The sequence below is a fragment of the Podarcis erhardii genome, assembly GCF_964252035.2.
Source record: "Podarcis erhardii genome assembly, chromosome: 7".
In the NCBI taxonomy this organism is placed as follows: Eukaryota; Metazoa; Chordata; class Lepidosauria; order Squamata; family Lacertidae; genus Podarcis; species Podarcis erhardii.
In genome coordinates this window covers 4,936,532-4,951,661 of record NC_138511.1, presented here as the reverse complement: position 1 = coordinate 4,951,661, position 15,130 = coordinate 4,936,532, and the positions used below count along the sequence as shown (strand labels likewise).

The following is a 15,130-nucleotide window of genomic DNA, read 5'->3' as shown; positions in this document are numbered from 1 at the left end:
TACACCCAATGGTTGTACATACAACCCACGGACGTCCAATGAAAATGAATGTTAGAAGATTCAGGACAGATCAAAGGATCTTGTCACACAGAGCAAAACTATGGAACTCACTCCCACTGGAGGCAGTGAAGGCCACTAACTTGGGTGGCTTTAAAAGAGAAATCCAAAGAACAGGTTATATTGAGGGCTACTAGCCATGATGGAGGGGACGCGGGTGGCGCTGTGGGTTAAACCACAGCGCCTAGGACTTGCTGATCAGAAGGTTGGCGGTTCGAATCCCCGTGACGGGGTGAGCTCCCGCTGCTCGGTCCCTGCTCCTGCTCCTGCCAACCTAGCAGTTTGAAAGCACGTCAAAGTGCAAGTAGATAAATAGGTACCGCTCCGGCGCGGGAAGGTAAACGGTCTCGGCCTGTAAAGCGAGATGAGCGCCGCAACCCCAGAGTCGGACACGACTGGACCTAATGGTCTGGGGTCCCTTTACTTTTAGCCATGATGGAAACCATGGGAGGGGAGAAGGCTCTTGTGTTCAAATACTTCTTGTGGGTTTCCCCCAGGCATCCAGTTGCCCACTGTGGGGAAAGGATGCAGGACTGGACAGGACACTGGCCTTGCCTATCTTTGGCCCATCTACTGGCCTCAACTAGAGCCAGGGCCTTCTCGGCTGCGGCTCCAATCTGGTGGAACGCTCTGTCACAAAAGACTAGGGCCCTGCGGGACCTGACATCTTTCCGCAGGGCCTGCAAGACAGAGCTGTTCCACCAGGCCTTTGGGCAGGGCGCAGCCTGACTCCCTCCTCTGGCAACCTGCACAGAATTTTGCTTAATGGGTTGCCATTAATTTGATTTTAATTAATTTTTATAATGAAATATTTTTAGAATGTGTGATTATTTGATTGTTTGATTATTTGATTATTGTTAGCCGCCCTGAGCCCGGCTTCGGCTGGGGAGGGCGGGATATAAATAAAATTTATTATTATTATTATTATTATTATTATTATTATTATTACCTGCGCCCAGGCCGCCTACTTGCAACTCCCATCCTGTGCTACATCTTCCCTCTGGACCTTTGGAACATGTTGGAAATTGGGGGCAGGGTCAGCAGGAGATTGCCCACCTCCCTTCATTATCACCCTACTACATGATCATCCCTTGAGACCTGCTACACCCACAGAGTGAAGCCTGGGGGGCAGGGGAGCACGTCGGTTCTGCTCCCCCCCCCAAAAAAAAATCCTGGCTGTGCCCATCCAGCCACTGTCAGAGGGGGGCAATCTCATCCTATAGAATGGCAATGGTGCCCACCAGCGAGGTGCAGGAACCCACCTGAGAGGCACGGGAACTGAGTTCCTGTGAGTTCCCCCAGAAAAAGCCCCTCTTATAAGTGTTGGCTCCGAGGTCAGACCCACCGAGTCCTGTGGGGCTTATTCCAAAGGAAGGATGTGCAGCCTGCAGATGTGCGCGGCAGCTTTCACCAGAAATCTACTCCCCCGGAAGCGTGCACTGGAATGCGGCCTGATCCTGTGCACGCTTACTCGGAAGGAAGCCCCATTCGAGCCCTTCACCCACTGAAGGCAGTCGATTAGTCGCTCTTCCACCGCCGTGGGGCTAAGCGACCGAAAGGCGGCACCCAAATCCTATGCGCGTTTTTCATCAGCGCTAACGTCTACTCAGCTCAATGAGATTTACTCCTAAGTAGGCGAGCACAGGCGTCCAGCCCAATTCTACGCACGCTTACTTGGAAGTAAAGCAGGCCTCCCACCTCCAAGGTAGCGGATCAGCCCCCGCTCTCCTTCCTATCCTATCCTATCCTATCCTATCCTATCCTATCCTATCCTATCCTATCCTATCCTATCCGGAAGCCGAGAGCTGCGCTGGGCGTGCGCCGTGGGGCTGCCTCCGACCCGCCGGGGCTGCTGAGGATCCTCCCAGGGGCGCTTCTGGGAGAGCTGGGCGCAGGGGGTCGGGGGTCGGGGGTCTCTCGTCTTCCTTCGGGCGCCAAGTGTGGCCCGGAGTCGCGCGGCCCTAAGCGCACCCGCGTTTTGCACGCGCGCGCGGAGACCCCCCGGCAGAAAGCGAAGGGTAATTCTTGCGCGTGGCGTAACTGGCCCCTTTGACTTCACAGGTGCGGGAAAAGCTGCCTCCGCCTTTGAGGTCAACGCGGCAGCCAGGAAGGTTTTAAATGTGTAGTTGATGTTTGGAGAGTTTGCCAAAAAAAAGCTCAAAAGCAACAACAAAGCTCCGCTCAGCTTTTGCGTCCGGATTATCAGGTGCTGCCAGGGTCCCCCCGCCCCGCCGCCCCCTGTGAGTTACACGGACCCCCAAGTGCGAACTAGCTGGTGCCTCAAGAGACTCCCTTAGTCTTAAGGCGGAATGCAAATATTGAGGGGAGGCTCCTTTTAGGTTCTGTGCAGGCCTGCTGGGAATAAGAAACACAAGGATGGCTGATTCCTCATCTCTGGAAATAGTAATAATAATAATAATAATACCCTGGCTGTTACTCTGCTCTGTCTCCATCCCTGGGCAAAACTCAGAGTCCTTGAAAAGTAAAGAGAAACAAGGAAGTCTTAGCATTAGCAATGGCTGAAAATAATTTTAGGTGCTGTACTAGGTATATAAAAAAGCCAAATTGTGTAACTTTACCTGGCAGCTGGAGGGAATGTTGCTTGAGAGAGAGAGAGAGAGAGAGAGAGAGAGAAGTCCCTTCTTCAGGTGGCAAAAGATCCTTTTCCTCCAGTTTAGACTTGCTGTTGAGTGGCTAAATTCATTATTTTCCAAAACATACAAAAAGTATAAACACCTGAAGATGAGATGTTGGAATGTTTGCAGCTTTCTCTCACATTCCATTTGAAGACTGTCCAGATGCAGACTCCCGATGTTGCCATATGCCAAAATTTTATTTGGCACCTGCTGCTTTATTTACCAGCTGGCCTGATGAGGAATTCTGGAGAACGCAAACACAGTTTTGTGATATTTTTGTTTTCCTAATGAAGATATTGTTCTAATTCCGTTTTTGGGGTCCTCCCCCCCTTGTGGCTAACATGGCTGCTTTTTTACTTTTGATGTGACAAAAGTAAGGACAAGCTTATTAATAAGCACAATCCTTTGCTATTTAAATTGATGGGCCTTAAAATGTGCTTACCTTTGTCTGGTTCCCTGCAAGGGGTTGGTTGCAGATGATGCCAAATATTTTTCCATATTGCCATAAAAACCCATTGGTTTATATGGTTGGTCCCCCTGAACGTCCTTGATTTGAATGGGTAGACAAGACCTCTTTTGAGCAGGGACAGCCTGCTCTCTATTCAAAGGAAGAGGCCTCTGAAAGGTTGTTAAAATGCACCAGGTAGGAAGTTTTGAAACCCCAGAGTCTTAAATATTCCAAACAATATAGATTTTTGAAGCAGCTACTGGAGTAGGTGAGGCATTGGACAAAACTGGAATCCTTAACAAGGAAGATCAATGGGATGGTAATGAGAAGCCCCTCCCTGCTGTCTGCATGGCATCCTTTGTGTTGCCCCTTAAGAGACAAAAAATCGGTTCAGGGGGAGATGATGGTGCTTCCCTGCCCCCACCCTCTGCAAGGGTAGAAGGAGGGGCATGTTTAATTTCAGCTCTTTAGACATTTAATTTTTGAGGCAGTGATAGAATAAAGTAACAATAGAAATGGTAAAGAGCATATGAAAGAGTTAAGGATTTTGGAATGTCTCTGATAACTTGAATGTGATTTAATATTTGTATTCTGCTTTTCCAACAACAAATGTTGATCTCAAAGCAGCTCACGGTAAGAACAATAGTATTAAAAAATAACAAACATTGCAATCACTATAATAATATCAAAATCACAGTAGCATAAAGAGCAATAAACAAACAAATCCATCATGACAATTAATACAATATAAACTCTCAGTGATTTGAAATAGCTGTTGAGTTCCCAGGCAGCAGGATCTCTCATAGTTTTTAGCTTTGACTTCATTTTCACCTTCAAAGAGAGAAATTGATGACTTCTGTGTTGTTCCTTCCAAGCATATAGCGCATGCATGCATATATGTGTAAGTGGGGTTGTGCTTTTGGTCTTGCCACTCATCTTTGGTTTCTTGTCTGAAAAGAGTCTGCATGCATTCAATTTTGTACGGGGTCGGGGGGGGGCAGCCTTTTCCAACCCAGTGCCATCTGGGTACTCTGCTGCTGGGTTTGATGAGAGCTGCAATCCCACAACATCTGGAGGCTACTAGGTTGGTGAAGTCGCCTTCCATTGCTTTGCAGAGGCTCCCCGTACAGTCCATTAAAGGTAGTGGCCCCAAAGCTATCTCTTTGTCTTCCTCCAGAAGTTCACTGTGTACAGGGTGGGTGGAGGGGAAGGGAACAAGTGAAGTGGGCTTATGAACTCTTCAATTTTCAGTTGAGTAAGAAGAGAAATGTTTTCCCTGTCCGATTTCTACAGTAGAAGGAGATAATAGCATAAGAATGCTTAGCCATGATTGCAGCTTTGCGAGGGAAAGCATAAGAGGTCAAAATTCATGTTGGTACTTGTGAAGAACAAAGAGCTTTTCATTTGAGTCTCTCGGCAAATAGGGCTTCAAGAAAGAAGGTCCTACACAAGGTGACTTCTCTCAGAATGATGCATCGTCCTGCTGTCTAGATCTGACCTGATTTGCACATAATGCTAAGTCAAAGCAGGACTTAACACAAACAAGCACATTTTCATCTTCCCAGGCAGAGATTGTGGCCGCCGTGTTCCTGTCGCAGTGTGCACTGCCATTGTGCTTTAACATAATGTTATGTCTGGACCTGAGCTTGTGGTTTCTCTACTGGAGGAGTTCCCTTTCTATGCTGTGGGAAGTGGGGAACTTTGGAAATAATTTAGAAGGGGATATTTTAAAGAACTTTAAATCTTTAAAAGCTTTACTTTGCTGCATGTTTTGTAACTTTAAATCTCTGCTGCGGCTTTCTCACCAAAGAGTACGTGCTCCACACCTGGATCCAGGCATCCAGGGAATTCTCCTTTTATTCTTACCCCAAATTTGGTATTTACTCCAAATACCAAAAACCAACAGTATCATAGGGACATGGAAGCTATTGATTGATTGATTGATTGATTGATTGATTGTGTTAGTGTTAGGAAAAAAGAAGAGTTTGTAGGCAGAGACTACCCTTCTGAGCAATAGCTGATAATTGTTGAGGCTCTGAGATTAGAATTTGAAATTGGTAATTTAGCAACACTGTCTAAAAGACATTGAAAGTCTTTTTTGGGGGAAGGCAGGATTTGCTTTCTCATTTTAACAGTCCTGGGACAGCAAATTCTGAAGCTTGACTGAGTTTATTACCGTACATCTGTCTGTGACCTTTTATCTGTAAAAGATTAGCTGATGTACATGGAGAGGATGTGCTAATCCCATTTTATGATCCCCACATCCTTCTGAAGTGGGCTAGTAACAGCCAAGGCTATCTTGTTTCCTTGATGGGTGACTGAAGATTTCAACTCAGAACCTGAACCTCCCATTCTTATCTAGACCTTTTCTGCTATACCACACTGATACTTGCATTTTTTAAAAATAGCAATTTGTATTTTTTCAAAAAAGACAAGGTTACGAATAATAAATATCAGGCACATGATAAAAAATCTCCAGAATTACAACAAGACAATATATAACAAGATATAACAAGATATAAAACAAATGATGGCATTTAGTCTGATTATTTTCTTTCTCTTCAGAAGCACACTTTCAAATCTTGATTCCTGCTTCACAGTGAAAAGGATTGTAGTGACTTCTCCCCCAGAATTCATAGAGCCTGGCTTGGATTGTCTCTTTCATTAAAAAGTTTAATTTCTTGAAACAGTAATCCAGTTTTTTCCAGGACATGTCTCTTTGTTACATCAATGAGCACAGGAACATCTGGTATGCAGGTGATCAGCTTAGAATGTATTACGACTGTTCTAGACAATCGCCCCCCTTGGGTTAGGAAAAGATTTTGGAGTGGTCAGTGGGCAAGGAAGCTGCATTTGATGTGCATGGAGCTGACTCTAGATTCTAGAGACTATCTGAACATGGAGCAGATTTGAGAAAATACTGTATTTGACAATGGCTTGGGAGAATACTGTTATGCTGAGATAGGCACTTATGGCGCTTAGTAAATTGGATCTCCCAGAGTGTGCTTTCTGCTTGTCTCCCACCTTATGCCAGAAGAATAGTTAGTTGCATTTTGATAGAGGATACAAATTGATGGACTTTTTAAGAAATTGCTTTAAAAAACAACTACTTAAGAATTTTCCCATATTAAAATTTGTCTTCCAAGATCTTTCAGTTTCTAGTGTTTTGTACCATGCTTAACTGCAATTCACATTAAGTAAAAATGAAACAAACAAATCCAGATTTATTGGGACTTCCAATTTAGCGAGCTACAACTTGCTTCATGTAGCCGTTAGCAACAGATAGCACTAAAAGAGTGGACAGGTGACCCATACCTTGGAAAAATTAAAACTCAATTACTGTTACATGCTGTATGTTTGCCTACTGTAACTGTGGTTTGGAAGCTGCAGCTAGTGCAGAATTGTGTGGCTATGTTACTAAGTAGTGTACCTATACCTGCAGACATGCAATACCTTTGGTTACCAGCCCAGGTTTAAGGTCCTAGCCATTTGCAACCAGGTTACCCGAGAATGATTTTTCCTGTACAGACTTGCACAGTGACTGAGATAATAATTGGGGGCACGCCTGGTTGTGTCACTAGTGCCTGTAGATAATATATCTTGCAGCAGCCAGGAGTACAGCATTTTCTGTGGTGGCCTTCATACTCTGGAATGGCCTCCCCCAGAAATAACTTTGATGCAATTTTGGCACAAGCTAAAAACTTTTGTGCTCACCTCAGCATTTGCAGCCTTTTAATGCTAGCCGCTGTAGAACTTCCTGCCTGCTTGATTGAACCCGATTTTAATTATATTCTTATATGCAAGGAAATGCCAGCTGGGGTGTGTGTGTGTGTGTGTGTGCTCTGCTCTTCCTCCGGCATGTGGGGGGATGCAAAGCAAAACTCAACGTACAAGTGAGAGCAGCTGACCTTGAAGACTAAAGATGGTAGGACTCTGTAGCATATTAGATTCACAAACCGTTACTGAAAGCAGGACTGCAGGAAAAGTGGGGAATTGACTTATCTGATAAGCACATTGAAGTTGGCTCCCTGAATAAAGGGACAGGATTTTGAGGGGTTCTGTAACTAAAAAGGGACAGATGAACAGATTAGTTGATAAGGGTAGGTCCTCCAGGATGGGAATCATAGAATCTTAGAGTTGGGAGGGACCATCTAGTCCAACCCCCTGCAATGCAGGAATCCCAGCTCAAGCATCCATGACAGATGGCCATCCAACCTCTACTACCAAACAGCTCTTACTGTCATAAAGTTTTCTGAATATTTAGTTGGAATCTGCTTTCTTGTAACATGAAGCCATTGCCTCGAGTCCTCCCCTCCAGAGCAGGAGAAAACAAGCATGCTCCCTCTTCCATGTGACAGCCCTTAAGATATTTGAAGATGTCTATTGTATCTCCTCTCAGTCTCCTATTTTCTAGGCTAAACATCCCCGGCTCCTTCAAGTGCTGCTCGCAAGGCTTAGTTTCCAGACCCTTGATCTTCTTGGTTGCCCTCCTCTGCACACCTTCCAGCTTGTCAACATCCTTCTTAAATTGTGTGCCCAGAATTGGACAAGGTATTCCAGGTGTGGTCTGACCCAGGCAGAATACACTAGACTTCTGTTGGTGTAGAAGAGTCCTGGACTTTTTTTCTGGAAGAATGAAGGGCTCACCAGAAGTCCTCAGTGACTGAAAAGGGGGTTTGGGGGCCCTGAGAGCACATTGGTCCTAAAACAAAACTGAGAGGAAAGCAGTTACAGATAGGTAGCCGTGTTGGTCTGCCATGGTCAAAACAAAATAAAAAAATTCCTTCCAGTAGCACCTTAAAGACCAACTGAGTTAGTTCTAGGTATGAGCTTTCGTGTGCATGCACACTTCTTCAGATACACTGAAACAGAAGTCACCGGACCTTTCTATATAGTGAGAAGGTGGGGAGGGGTATTACTCAGAAGGGTGGTGGGAATGGGTGATTGGCAGATAGCTGCGATGAGCCTGTTGACGACTCTTAACGACTGCAATAGGTCTAACAGGAAAAAGCAAGGGGTGAGAAGGTGAAAAATGGCTTTGTCATGTATAATGAGATAAGAATCCAATGTCTTTATTCAAACCAGGTCTCTCCATAGTTTTAAGTTTGGTGATAAGTTGCAATTCAGCAGCTTCTCTTTCCAGTCTATTTCTGAAATTCCTTTGTAATAGAACAGCTACTTTGAGATCTTGTATAGAATGTCCTGGGAGATTGAAGTGTTCTCCTACTGGTTTTTCTGTCTTGTGGTTCCTGATGTCGGATTTATGTCCATTTATTCTTTGGCGTAAGGTCTGGCCTGTTTGTCCAATATAGAGAGCTGAAGGACACTGTTGGCATTTTATGGCATACACAATGTTAGACGATGAGCAATTAAATAGTCCCGAGATGGTATGTGTGATGTTGTTGGGGCCAGTAATGGTGTTGTCCGGGTGTATGTGGCAGCAAAGTTGGCATCTGGGTTTATTGCAGGCTCTGGTGCCAGTGTCCGTGTTAAGTCTGGTTATAGTATTATTGTGGGTTAGGAGTTGTTTAAGATTGGGGGGCTGTCTGGAGGCAATGAAAGGTCTTCCTCCCAGAGCTTGAGAAAGAGAACTGTCATTGTCCAGGAGAGGTTGTAGATCTCTGATGATGCGTTGTACTGTTTTAACTTGGGAGCTGTATGTGATGACTAGAGGTGTTCTGTTATTTTCTTTTTTGGGTCTGTCTTGCAGCAAGTTCTCTCTGGGTATCAGTCTGGCTCTGTTGATCTGTTGTCTAACTTCATCTGCTGGGTATTTTAGTTCTAAAAAGGTTTGCTGTAGATCTCTTAGGTGAGAGTCTCTGTCTGTAGAATTGGAGCAGATGCGGCTGTAACGTAGTGCCTGGCTATATACAATAGACTGTTTGGTATGTTTGGGATGGTAGCTAGAGGCATGTAGATATGTTTGTCGGTCAGTTGGTTTACGGTATAAGGTGGTGTCTATGCGCCCATCCTGTATTTTTATAGTAGTGTCCAAAAAATGTATTTCTTGCATAGATTGATTCATTGTTAGGTTGATGGTGGGGTGAAAATCATTGAATTTCTGGTGGAAGGTGTCCAGGGTGGAAGGTGTCAACAGACACTGCAACAGATACTGCAACGTGGCAAAATTTTAGTGTGAATGCTGAAATATTTATTTTTCAAGTGCTGTGATTGTAGCTGGAAGTATGTTTTAAAAAAATAAAGAAATTCAGTTTTAGCTCTAAACAACTCATGATTGTTTTGCTAAAGATCAATTATATGGAACAATGCTTTTAAAATAACCTACTTTAAAATGGATTTAGAAAAACAGTTTTAGAACATGTTAAAGCACATTTCTAAGACTTCCCATCATTGAGAAACACTATTTTTGATTCCTAACTACAGTCCTTCGCCTATAGAAAATGCTGGATGCCTAGCAAGCAGGCAGAGCTTTCCAAACTTTTCATGTTAATGACACACTTTTTAGACATGCATCATTTTGCGACACAGTAATTCAATTTTACTAGCAAACCAAAGATTAAACTAACCCCTTTCCAGCCCCCGGAGGAGTGACACATCTACACACTTACACACTATAGCAGACACACTAACGTGTTTCAACACACAGAAAGCTCTGAAGTAAGGAAACTTGCTTGGTATCCTTGTGTGTGTGTGGAGGGATCCAAATGAACAACTATGTTGTTGTTGTTGTTGTTGTTGTTGTTGTTGTTATGGTTATGCAGTACATGTGATCTGTGTGACTAAAAGTTTTGCATTATTCACGCTGGATGCATCAACACTCTTATTTAGTTGGAGATCAGCCTGTTTTAATTGTTAGAGCAACCAGGTAGTGTACATGGTTCCTCAGGAAACAAACAGATTTCAAAATGGCAAATGTGATTTAAATTGATTTTTTTTTTGCTTGGTGAAATGCAGCACAGTCCTGCGTATGTTTACTCATTAGTAAATCCCATTAAGGGAAATGAAACTTGATCCCAGGTAAGTGTCCAGAGATGAGAGCCTTGCATCATATTTTGGTTAAATTAAGGCACTCCTGTGTCAGAGGCAAGGGTGTCCTTTGTAATCTGCCTGGCCATGTTACATTTCTCCTCACATAGTTGTGACACCTGTCCTCTCTCTCTCTCTCTCACACACACACACACAGAGGGAGGGAGAGAAGTTTGTCAACTCTTATTTCATCGGACATTTTTCAAAGGTTGGGTGGTCATCTGTCAGGGATTCTTGAGCTGTGATTCCTGCATTGCAGGGGGTTGAATTATCCCCAAATTAAGGGCCCGTGGACGGAGAGGCTCAGAGCAGAGAAGCAGCAGGGCCTGTGGAGGCCCTGAAGGGAGAGGAGGGCCATCACTATAGAAACAGTAGAGAAATTGATGAGGTTGATACTGCTAGAAGTCTTGTATATGTGTGAGTTTCTCTAGAAGGCCTCACTTGAGGCCATCGTGTGTTGAACTTACTGGCCACATAAAACCCTGCCGCTGCCCTAAACATGTTTTTATTTTATTACAATTTGATTGCCTGCTTTTCATGATAGAATGTTCCCCAAGTGGGGAACAATACCAGCAAAACACAGGAAAATGATACGTGCGGTCATTTTGAGTCAGTGTGGATGCATGCACCCTAGAGAGGGGCCCATCCGCACAGGATCTGAATGCACCCCCCCCCAAACAAATAGATAAGGATTCAGCCTTGCTCTAATTTTGGTGTGAACTATGCGTTGTGGCCGCCGTGCCCAGCATTGCCAGGGCATCCCCAGCAAGTGTGAGAGAGTATGCTGGATGTCTGGAAATGGGGCCCTGGGGGTGGCACCCCCTTAAGTGTTGAGGGAGAGAGATCTCCCGGGTGTCAGGACTTCCTGAGCTAAGAAACATGGCAGCTGTGTTTTTCCTCAGCACTTTCTGAAGGAGAATCGCAGAATCATGGAAGTGGCTTATGGCGCTGCTGTGAGAGAAAGGGAAGGGGCAAAGGAACAGCTTTGAGTTTTTTCATCCACTTTGCCCTATGTAAGAGTACTCTTTTAAAACGAGACTCTTGAGGTTTTGGTTGTAAGAAGGATTTGAAATCGATTAAGGTGGCAACAGTCCTGAGGGTCTTAATTGCAAATGAGCCATTGAGATAATCACAAATATGTTCTTGGCAAGAGGCTTTGGGGGGGGGGGTTGATTTAGGATAATTTCTTTGGAAAGGGGAAATCTAGTTTTAAGAAAAAAAATGGCAACTGCCGATTGGCGTTGGTGCCCCCCCCCCCAAAGCTCAACAACTCTGGGCAATCTCCCTCCAAAAGAAGCTCAACAACTTTGGGCAACCCCCCCCCAATTTTTTTGTTGCGCTCCCATAAAATAGGGGTCGTCTTATACATGGGGGCGTGTTATGCACGAAAAAATACGGTACATCATGTGGATGGTGTGTGCATGGAGGAGCAGCAATCTTCCATAAATGCCCCCTGAGATACTTTGAATCACAAAGCTTAATCCGCCTTCACAGGGAAATCTGGGAATTGTAGCTCTGTGAGGGGAATAAGGGGTCTCATAACAACTCTTAGCACTCTTAACAAACTACAGCTCCCAGGATCCTTTGGGGGGAAGCCATGACAGTGCTTTAATGTATGGTGTGAATGTGGCCTTAGTGGGAATTTGGCCTGTTCCCCTGGCGGTGGCTCTCCCAGCTACAGCCTGGTCTGCTGTTAGCACAATTTCAGGGGCCTGGTTCACTCAATGAGCACAGCATCCACTATGCATGCACTTGGGTGTCAGTTGTGTAGAGTAATCCATGGTGCACGAACATGTGTGAACATTTGCAGGGTGGCATTCATTTGGGTACTCAGAGTATTGCTGGGTGCCTGTGTGTGCTGGCAGGTGGGTGGGTGGGTGTGTCTACATGTGCCCCTGAGTATAGTGTATTCAAGGGCGCTTGGTTTGAGCTGCTGTTTCCTTTTAAGGGACTGGCTTGTCTCTTTGAGCCGGAGGAGGGTGTGGGAGGGAAAAGTCAATTGTAATGATATTGGAGCTGTATTACAAAGAGAATAAATTCTTCTCCCCGGAGGGCTTTGGCTGATGGTTCCCCCCCTTCACTTTCTTCTCTCTTTCTCCCCCCCCCCCACCCTTTGTGCTGGATACAGCTGTAGAACAATTGATTTCTCTGGTAAGGAGTTAAGCCTTGCACTTTGAAATGCCTCAAGTTGTGAGAGGAGTTTTCTTCTTGCTGAGGCTGCCATGAGAACAGTTCAGAGGCCTTGCCCTCTTCTTTTGACTTAACTCTGGCTTCTGTTGCCTCTGGGTGGTAAATATAGGGGATTGCACCAATATATTCCATTGCTTGCTTGGTTTGTGGGTGTGTGTATGGGAAACGCTAATGGTGTGTAGGTGGCACTGTGCAAGTAGTTGCCCGCAGCTATTGTGAATAGTAGGGCTACCCCCACTTTTCTCCTTCTAACAAATAATACTGTGGCCTCTGCTCTCTTACAGATTTACACAGCAAATGTAAAACAGGGGTAGGCAGATTAATATAAAGGGGTATGTGGGTGGGTGGAATGGTAACATTTTTCTTTCCCAAAGCTGGAATAAAAGTGGCCTACCAACAGCTCACTAGCCAATTTCTGGTGGGTCACCCAGGGCCTGTGGGCTGCTAGGGTCCTTGCACAGAATGAATGCCTTAATTGTATTGGGATCCTGACTATCCACTGTTGCTTTGTACATTTAAAAACTGATTAGTAGACCATGGGCTCTCTTTTTTTAATCTTAAAAAGGCTCAGGTCAGGCCAGCCCTGCTGGTAGATCTCTGTTGTAGAACTGGTATTGGAGGTAAGATATACAAAAATGGATAAAAGCTTTTAAGGCCCCTCCAGACCTCCTCTTTATTATGCATTTGTGGTGTTTTAAGCTCATGATGGTATTGGGCAGCTTACCATATTTTTCGCCCCATAGGGCACACCGGCCCATAGAACGCACCTAGTTTTTTGGGGGGGAAATAAAGAAAAAAAAAATTATTTCCATGCTACCGTGCCAAACACCTGATTCACCCAGCAGTGCCATAGCGGCGGGGGGTGGGGGGGAGAGAATGTGTCTTTGGTGCTGCATCAGGTGTTTGGCAGGGGTAGCGCCGCAGCAAAAGACCTGCACCTCTTCCTGCTGCAGACCAACTTACTGTAGCCAGGCAGTTGGAGATGCTAGACATCTCAATCCCTTTGCAAAAGGCTGGTTGCCAGTCACAAAACGCAGCTGGCGCCCAGCTAATTTTGAATGCTGTCTGGTTGTGGAGAAGGTACTGGAGCAATGCAGGACGCAGAATCTCAGAATACTGCAAATCGTGTGTGTTTGAATAGCCCACAATTAATTGCTGGTCACTTAAGGCTACAAAAGAATCCTTCTTTTCCATATCCCCTCAAGGGCTTTGATTAAATTAAGCATAACGGCTTAAAATGAATATGGAAATCTTGACTGCTGGAATCTTGTGTGCTTGATTTCTATTAAAGAGTGTCTGCTTAAGGGAAATGCTCTTCTGCCAAATATTACTTCAAAAGCCATAAAGCTAATTTGTTTGCAGGTGGGTAGTTAAGATACTTTTTTCCTCCTCAGATGAAAACCTTGGACTTGGACTCAGAGTGGAAGCTGGGAACTGTGGTGCCCTTTTTGGGCAAATGCCGGCCATTTGTGGGCTATTGCTGCCAAAGGTGCACACCAAAGAGCTGGGTAAGAAGTTGATTTATTTCAGTTTGTATATTTATCCCCTTCCTTCCCTCCAAAGAGCTCAGGGTGGTGCACATGGTTCCCCCCATGCCTCATTTGATCCTCACAACCACCTGTGTGGTAGGTTATAGAGAGAGAGATAGGAAATGGCCCCAGGAACTTCCAGTGAGCTTCCTGGCTGACAGGGGATCTGAACCTGGTCTCCCAGACCCTAGTGCAGGGAAATGCTGAAAAAGAAGGGTTGATTGCCAGCAGGGACGCGGACTTATAAAAAATATTGGGGGGGCCCGGGAAAGCTCATGAATAATAAATAAGCTCATGAATATGCAAATAAAGTGGCGCCGCCTCCTCGTGAGCGAATAGGGGAGAGCGTGCTGCGCCTATTAATCAGCTCCAAAGGAAATTGGGTGGAGCTTTTGCTCGGGAGGGAGGGCAGGAGGCATGCAGCCCGCCCCTCCCTGTGCATTTTGGGCTGGGGGAGGGGCGGCGATGGCGCTCTGCTGGAGGGGCGCCGGAGATTATTGGGGGGGCGGAGCCCCCCCAAACGAATTTTTGAGGGGGCTCGGGCCCCCTCAAGCCCCATGGAGTCGGCGCCTATGATTGCCAGTCATGGGTCAGTCTGCTTTTGGTTTGGCCTGCCAGCTCACATGACTTCCCTTACCTTGGGCAACTATTGTGTAGTTCAGTACCACTTTAAGGTGGAAAATGTGCTAACAGATGGTCTCTAAGCTAGGAGTAGCAACAAAAAGGCCATGGATTTGACTCCAGCCACTGTTCAACCTGAGCTATTTAAATAGTGGGCTCTGTTCATCTACCCATCTGCCTGCTGCCTTGTAAAACTTCCACATACACCCACATTTTTATTAGTTGCATTCCACTTATGAATCACTTTCAACAATGAAAACAGCTGTAAAAACAGCTATGCAATGTTGTATATAAAACAATTAGAACAATTTCACATACAAAAACGACTTGAGATCCAATACAGGCACAGGGTGGGATAAACACCATGCATGCACTTTTAATTTCAGTCTCACTTCACGCTGCCTGGCTGTGACCCAATAGGTTGCTGATTGAAAGGAACTGAAAATAAAACAGCAGTCATCATGATGCCGAACTTCATGGTGTAGCCACAGTCAGAAAACACTGTATGCTTCTGATTACTCCAACTTAAAAAAGTTATCAAAAAGAGCTGCTAAATTAAACAAGAGCTTGGAGCACTTTCACTTTAAAGCTAAATGGGACAGAGCTTTAAGTTTAGGGGAAGAAATGACATAAGTCAGGGAGGACAGGACTTGTGATGTGTA

The 15,130-nt window shown here is 45.1% G+C and overlaps 1 protein-coding gene across 8 annotated transcripts in view; it reads left to right on the top strand.

Moving 5' to 3' along the window:
* GPAT2 (glycerol-3-phosphate acyltransferase 2, mitochondrial) overlaps nucleotides 1-15,130 on the top strand; it is a 282,276-nt gene that overhangs the window by 207,348 nt on the left and 59,798 nt on the right. For 3 of the 8 annotated variants that reach the window (XM_081870014.1, XM_081870007.1, XM_081870011.1), the window contains exon 2: nucleotides 13,713-13,826. In XM_081870014.1, coding sequence (XP_081726140.1) covers nucleotides 13,713-13,826 — 114 coding nt within the window. Of the gene's footprint in view, nucleotides 1-3,735; nucleotides 3,775-7,845; nucleotides 7,869-10,425; nucleotides 10,500-10,523; nucleotides 10,546-10,925; nucleotides 11,142-13,712; nucleotides 13,827-15,130 lie in introns of those variants that run through there. The other 5 variants (XM_081870008.1, XM_081870013.1, XM_081870009.1 and 2 more) reach the window with 5 other exon arrangements.